A 7840-nucleotide genomic window follows, 5' to 3' on the forward strand; every position below is an offset into this window, starting at 1 on the left:
GCTTGGATGTAGGTTACGTCATCTGCGGCCTTACCACACACTGGACACCCTAGAAGTGGTGAAACAGGAGATCCACAGGCCCGAGGGTTGGAAAGCACGATCTGCACGTCTGGAGAAAGACCGAGATGATTCACGTCTCGCGGCTCTCAAATCCCACAAGGCGCTCCAGACCGCGGAGGAGACTTTCCACCAACAAATGTCGGAAATTCAGGCCAAGATAGAGGGTGAGAAGACAGCCATTGAGATGGCGGCAAAAGCCTCACTTGAGCAATCGTTGAAAGCTACATCTGATCGCTTTCGTGAATTGGCCGAAAAAAAGATTGTTAGGGAGCTACAATGGCAGATAGAGGATCTCACCGCTGCCGGGAGACTCATTCCCTCACCCTCCTCCACCTCTACCCCTGCTGTTGGTCCTTCCCACTGCCTCACCGCAGCCACCCGAAGGAAATCTCAGTACTGACCTGGTGGCTGATGACGCGGTGGTGGAGATATCTGAAGGCTCCCCCCAAAAGGAAACAACTGAGGATACCAATCTGAAGGAGGCGGTCGTGGAGCAGTAAATTGAAGCAAGTTTTTCCTGTACTTAACCCAGCCATATTTTGCTAGAAAACTTTTTGTATGCACACTACATTTTTCCGTATTTCTGGGTAGTCCCAGCGGGCCTTAACTGATGTTTCAATATTTCCCCCAGTGGGTTTGCTATTCCCTTAGTCAAGTGTTTTATCTTATTGCATTGACAAACAACAATTGGGGTGAAGTGGTTGTGCCACTTTCCCTCTCTTTCAATTTATTAGGATACGGGGCAGCTCAGTTTTCCCCCAGTTGGGTTTCGGACCTCATCGTCCACGGAGGGGCTCGCCCCTCCCCCCCCCCCGCTACCTCTGAAGTGTTGGGGGGCAGCTCAGTTTGCCCCCAGTTGGTTTCAAACCTCGTCGTCCATGGAGGGCTTGCCCCCCTTGTTATCTCTTAAGTGCTCCCAACTTGGTGCAACTCGATTTGCCCCCAAGTTGGATTCGGACCTCATTGTCCGTGAAGGGCTCACCCCCCCCGCTAGCCTTTCCAGCCATGAGACTGTTCGGGGGCAGCTCAATTTGCCCCCAAGTTAGAGTTGGACCTCACCGTCCTTTGTCAATTTCTCTGATCGCTTGCAGCCAATAATACCATTCAACATTTGGAACAAAGTTGTACTTTATTCATTGATAACATATGTAACATAAACATTATCATAAACAATCAATACATCTCTAGAAGCCGCTGATTTTATCATTGATTCCAACGCCGTACATGGTTCTACTCATGGAAACTTTTCAACATTCTAATGTTCCAAGGCCTCGCGATGTCCTTTCCTTGCGAGTGTCTGCAGCCAATACGTTCCTGCACTCCCCTTTTCTACCACGGTATAGGGCCCCTCCCAGTTAGGCCCTAACTTTCCGTCCACCTCCTTTCTAGTTGCCGGTGTCACTCACCTTAGAACGCGATCTCCCACCTGAAACTGTCGCGGCTTCACTCTCCTGTCATACTGTCTTTACAATCTCCTGTGATATTCCTCTAGTCTAATGCGAGCTGTGTCTCTCCTCTCCTCCGTGAGATTCAAATCTGCGGCCAAGATAATCTCATTGACCCCCTCTTCCACCGCTCTGGTTCAGGTTATGGCCGCCACCATCTCTAATGGAATCACCGCTTCTACCCCATATGTCATGGCAAACGGTGAGTTATGAGTGGAGGTTCGCGGAGTGGTACGATAGGCCCACAACACATGATTTAACTCGTCCGCCCAAGCCCCCTTTTTATCCTCCAACTTCTTCTTCAGATTATCCATGATTGTCTTGTTGGAGGATTCTGCCTGCCCATTCCCTTCTGGGTTATAAGGAGCCGCGAATCCCTGTTTCACTTTGAACGCCTGTAGGAAATCTCGCACCTTCCCCCCTGTAAACTGAGTCCTATTATCAGCAATTATGGTGTGTGGCAACCCGAACCGGCATATTATATTCTCCCACAAGAATTTCTTCACCTGTTCCTCCTTGAACTGTTGGAGCGCCACACCTTCTACCCATTTGGTAAAATAATCAGTCGCAGCTAGCATATATCTTCGTTTACCGTTGGCCATCTGTAGCGGTCCTACAATATCCAGTGCCCACATCGCGAACGGCCAAGGACTACACACCTTATGCAAGGGCTCAGCTGGCACATGTATCAGTGGCACAAATCTTTGGCATTTCTCGCACTTCTTGGCATACTCGGTTGCTTCTCTCTTCATGTGTGGCCAGAAATCCCCTTAGGACAACACCCGATGCGCAGTCGTTCTTCCAGCCGAATGGCTCCCACAGTCCCCCTCATGAGCCTCTCCCAAGATCTCTTGTGCCTTCCGTGACCCTAGACATCTCAACAAAGGTCTGCCGACGTTCCGTCGGTACAGGTCTCCATCCATCAAAGTGTATCTTTGTGATACCTGTTCCATTCTCCTTCTTTCTTGTTTATCTTCGATCTCTATCCCCAACAAGAAATTCCTTATGGGCTCTATCCACCCTATTTCTTCTTCCATGGTCACCCTCACCTCTGCATTTTCGGAGGTACTGGGCTTGTTCAACACCTTGACCTCAATGGATCTGCCCTCGGATCCAGGAAGTACCGCGGCTACATACGTCAATGCATCCGCATGTCTATTTTCGCCGCGTCCTAAATGAGTGAATCAAATATTGCCAAACTTACTCGCTTTCCTCTGTAATACCTCCAGATACTTCGCCATCCTAGGACATCAGGTAGCGAATTCTCCATTCATCTGACAAATCACCAAGTTGGAATCGGAATACACTGTCAGCTCTTTTACCCCAAGGTCCATGGCTAATCCTAGCCCAGCTATCACCGCTTCATACTCTGACTCATTGTTAGAAGCCGCAAAACCCAACTTCATTGACAATTCAAGGCGATTATTCTCTGGGGTAACTAATACCACTCCAATTCCGTTCCCAGTGTCAGTCGCGGACCCATCTGCAAAAACCCTCCATCCATTCCTCATGTCCCAAGGGTCTAACAAATCCCAGCTGACCTCACCCTCCTGTTCCATGATCATTTCTTCTCCCCATGTTGGGTCTTCGGCAAGGAACTCTGCCAAAAACTCTGCCATAGCTTGTGCTTTTTCCGCTGTTCGGATTTGATACTCAATGTCATATGCACTTAACATCACGACCCATTTCAGCATTCTCCCTGATTTGTTAGCCTTCAACACTTGTTTGAGAGGCAAGTTGGTTACCACGACCACAGAGTGAGCCTCGAAGTAAGGCTTCAATTTCAACGCTGAAAACACCAAGGTCAACGTAAACTTCTCGATCTTGTTGTATCTGGTTTATGCATCTAACATTGTTTTACTCTGGAAGTACATCGGCCTCTCTGCCTTGTCCACCACCCTTATTAACACAGAACTAATTGCGTATTCTGACACCCCCAAATATAAATACAACTTTTCCCCTTACCCCGGTCGCGACAGGGTCGGAGCCTTCCCTAAATACACCTTCTACTCTTGGAAAGGTAGTTCACATGCCTCGGTCCACTGAAAGTCGGTTGTCTTCCTTAATAGTAGGTACAAATGGTACATTACATTTGTGAACCGGTTGAGATGACTTGGAAATGAACCTCCTTCCGTTTTTGTTGAGTTGCCGTCGGGTTATTCTTCCCACGATATATCCCAAAAACTTTTCCGGATGTCACCCCAAATGTGAACCTCCTTCACGTCTTTTGTGGTCCTCTTGCATTTCCAACATCTATGTACATTTCTGGTCGGGTTTCCTTCAAACATCTATCTCCCTATCCTTTGAAAAGTAGGTGACGATATATAACAAAACCCCTTTCCTATGGATGTCACCCCAAATGTGCACTTCTCGGGGTTTGATCTCACAACTAAAGTATTTCCGGATGATCGAAGGTCTCCCTCAATCCCTCGGATGCTCCCTCTTGGTCATGCTCTTCTCCACCATATCATCTATGTAAAATAATTTCCATACTTCCAATAACTTGTTTTATATAACCTTGTCAACTTAGCGACCATGAAGAACAATGAGCACTAGCCTAATAAAAAATAATACTTTTTTTCCTTCAAACATCTTATTATTCTCTTATTTCTTATAAATTATATTTTTATTCACATCCAAGCCAAGTCTAAAACTAAAGGTTTCCTTCCACACCATTAAAGCAAAATGGACATTTGTAACATAGAAACCAAAAACACCCTTTGTCGGAAAATGACATTTGTAATCTCAAACCTTTCTCCATCACTTGTTCAAAAGCCAATATTTTCATTTCCATATACAAAGCTTGAATCACTTTTAAATTAGAAGAAAGGTAATATTATATTTGTTTGAATCTATTATAGAAATAATTTATGATATTACAAATAGTTTAACAACTTCCATGACCCTTAACCAAAACTATTATGTTTCTTCTTTATATCTATTACTTCTTCCTTTAAAATGATAATATAATTATTTGTCTATGTATTTAAATGTTAAATGTAATTTTAGTGAGGTTTGAGTACAAGGAAGAACAAATTCGAATAGTTCATTAGATTGTGGATGTGCATTTAAAATTTTGGACTTTATACAGGGATTATTACTAGATTGGTTGGACTTTGAGTTTGTAGATTATTATACATTTTTGTAATATAAATGAGTTTTAAAACCGATGTAGTAAAAAAAGAAAATATATCCGACCCTAAAGCTCCTTAAAGAGGGCTAGGTGGTCGGTCGTGGCTTGAATTTAGACTTGGTATCGACTTTAGGGCGGGGATAATTCCCTAATATCCGAAGGGCTTTAAATGTTTAGGGCGGCTTAGCCCGCCGCCCTACTATGAAGCGGGCTGGCGGTACTCGCCCATTGCCATCCGGTCTTCTCCGGTCCGGTTCATACATTACCACCGATTATACCCCATCGAGGCATCCATGAAAGAAAAAACTTGGTTCATCTATCGGCATTGGGTAACAATCGACAATCTGGCTGGTTGACATCCTCGACACACATCCTCACCTTACCATTTTTCTTGGGTATGGTGACGATGTTTGAAAGCCATTCAGTAAACTGACATTCGCGGATTATTCCTGCGGCTTTCAACTTTTGCACCTCCTCTCTTATTCCTTCTGCATACTGCGGTTTCACCCCTCTCATTTTCTGCTTGATGGGTTTGGCCCCTTCTCGCATGTGCAACCTGTGACAGGCAAACTCTAGATCCAGCCCAATCAAATCCTCAATCGACCATGCAAAAACATCGTTGTTCTCTGTTAACAAAGCAACTAACTCTGCCTTCCAACCCTCTGGCAACTCAGCCCCAACAGACACCAGTTTCTCTTCTTCCCCCTCACCCAGATTCATGATCTCAGTCTCATCCAGTGTCTTTCCCCCCACCGACCCGTCTTCCTCAGACGCCGTGGACTTTAATTGCTACGTCGGCGTCTTGCCCTCCCCATGCACTCCCTCCTCTGGTGCGCAAACCAATTCTCTAACCACCACCTGGTAAATGTTTTGAGCTATGACCTGGTCCCCTCTTATCTCATAGATTCCCCCATTGGTCGGAAAACGAACCACCTGATAGTATGTGGATGAAACTGCTTTCATTTTGTGGATCCATCTTCTTCCCAAGATCGCATTGTACTGTGAGGCGGCATCTACTATCATGAAACGAGTAAACACAGTCACTGGTCCCGCAGTTACGGGTAACAGTAACTCCCCAATGGGTTCGGTCATGCTGCCATTGAACCCAAACAAATTAGTCCTCGGTGGCTTCATCTGCCTCTGTTCGATGCACATTTCCTCCATCGCACCCCTAAACAACAAATCTACCGAGCTCCCACAATCTATCAAAACCCTCTTTACCATATAATTACCCACTGCTACCGTAATCACCAATGCATCTTCGTGAGGCACAGTTACTGCTTGCAGATCCTTAGGGGTGAACTCTATCCTTCTGTCTCCCATGACAGACCCTGGTATTGGTCGCAAAACACACGAAACCTTGTTTATCTGCTGTAAGTTAGCAGTTCTTCTTATTTTGTCTTGGTGGGCATTCCTTCCCATCGTCTCCCCACTAAATATGACATTGATTGTACCTAAAATTCTGGCTACGGCTGGTGCTCTTTCCACCGGACGTATCTCCTTCATAAACTCCTTCAACGACCCTTTCTCTATCATCCTCTCAATCAACCATCGCAATGCGAAACACTCATTGGTAGTATGATTTTCTGATCTGGTGATAAGCGCAGAACAACTTATCTTCTAACTCCATGGGTATGTTTCGCGGAACCTTCGTAGTGCTGCATCTCTTTAATCAGTGGCAAGATTTCATCCAATGGTTTATTCAGCGGTATGGACTCAACGTCGCGATATGGTTTCCGTTCGTGAACCTCCCTCCTAACTTGGTCTCTGCCTCTCTCTGATTTCCGTGACTCTTCCCTATAAGATCCTTCCTCTCTTGTCGCAGCCTTACCTTTGTCTTTCCGCCCCTCCTGTTCTACATTCAATATTGACTTATCTACCTTCCTTAGCTCCTTAGCATTTCTCTGTAAAATATCCTCATAACGGATGTACTTCTCAACTTTCGGATACAATGCATGCAAAGTTGTGACCTCGATCTTGGATACAAATTCATGGACTCTGGTTCCCTGCTTCAACCCATGTTGGAAAGCAATGACTGCGGTGTGCTCGTCCAAACTTTCTACCCTCAAAGTCTCCTCCTTGAATCTACACAGGAATTCCCTTAGCGTCTCACTGAACTTTTGTTTGACATTAAAAAGATCTGCGATATCCACTACCCTCCTTTTCTGGTGAATAAAATGGTCTACGAATGCCTGCTCCAGCTCCTCGAACTTAGTTATACTCCACAATGCCAACCGATAGTACCAGTCCGACGTTCCGCCCTTTAAGCTGGTTGGAAACATCATGCATCGGAGTCCGTCATATTTGCTCTCTTGCCACAGCGGCATTTGCTGCCTGAAATGGTGCAGGTGGTCCGCCGGATCGCCCTTCCCGTCGTACCTCTTGAATCTTGGTTGCGAGAACCTCTTGGGCACCTCGGCATTCCAGACTGCATCGCCCAACGGATTTTGATTAAGCCCAGCCACCACCTTCTTCACAACCCCTTGACTCTCCCTTTCCACCACCCGATTCATTTCTCTGTCCTTTTCAATCATTGCTTGGACCATCTCCAGTGTAATGCCTTCCCCCAGATTCCCCCTTGGCCTGTGACGCGCTTCTTCATGCTGGCCTTCCACTTCGCTATTCTCCGGCTCTCTTATCTCTTCCTCTCCCTGTGTGGATCCTCTTTCCTTTCTTAGACTGTCATTATCATTCCTCAGCCTCCCTATCTCCTCCTGCAACAGCCTGGTTGCTTCCCCCGCCACCTCTTGCACTTCATCTTCCATCTCTTCCATGTAACGCCCGTATTTAAAATACGTATTTATTTATTAATTTATTAATTTAATTATTTATTTAAAATTCGCTGGATTGGATTTGAAATATGTGGGCCTGATTTCTGATCCCGAGTCTGTGTTGGGCTTGGGTTTCAAACCCAAATATATATTCGTATTGTTCTGGAGAATAGGGTTCTTAGATAATAAAATAATAAAAATGGAGGCGGCTTGTTTGCTCGAGCGTTGGAGCGCGATGACTCGGACTAGGAGGAATTCGTTGAGCTGTTAATTAAGGTGAGTAGTTATTTTTGCTATTTCACTGAATTTATAGTTTTCCGTGTATCGGTGTATACGTACATATTTCTCTGTCTAAGATTTATTTCTGTTGTTACTGCTTATTATCCTATTTTTATTTGGCGTCGTGTTGTATTGTTAAATTCTGTTGAAGT

The 7840-nt window shown here is 45.4% G+C and overlaps 1 protein-coding gene across 1 annotated transcript; it reads right to left on the reverse strand.

The window, feature by feature from the left end:
- Positions 1-5427: 5427 nt before the first annotated feature.
- On the reverse strand, positions 5428-6174 carry LOC147491715 (uncharacterized). Its single transcript, XM_086567308.1, has one exon. The coding sequence runs from the start codon at positions 6172-6174 to the stop codon at positions 5428-5430; it is 747 nt and encodes a 248-aa protein (XP_086423434.1).
- Between the last annotated feature and the right edge of the window lie 1666 nt (positions 6175-7840).

Source organism: Coptis chinensis, chromosome 6 (genome assembly GCF_015680905.1).
Source record: "Coptis chinensis isolate HL-2020 chromosome 6, ASM1568090v1, whole genome shotgun sequence".
In the NCBI taxonomy this organism is placed as follows: Eukaryota; Viridiplantae; Streptophyta; class Magnoliopsida; order Ranunculales; family Ranunculaceae; genus Coptis; species Coptis chinensis.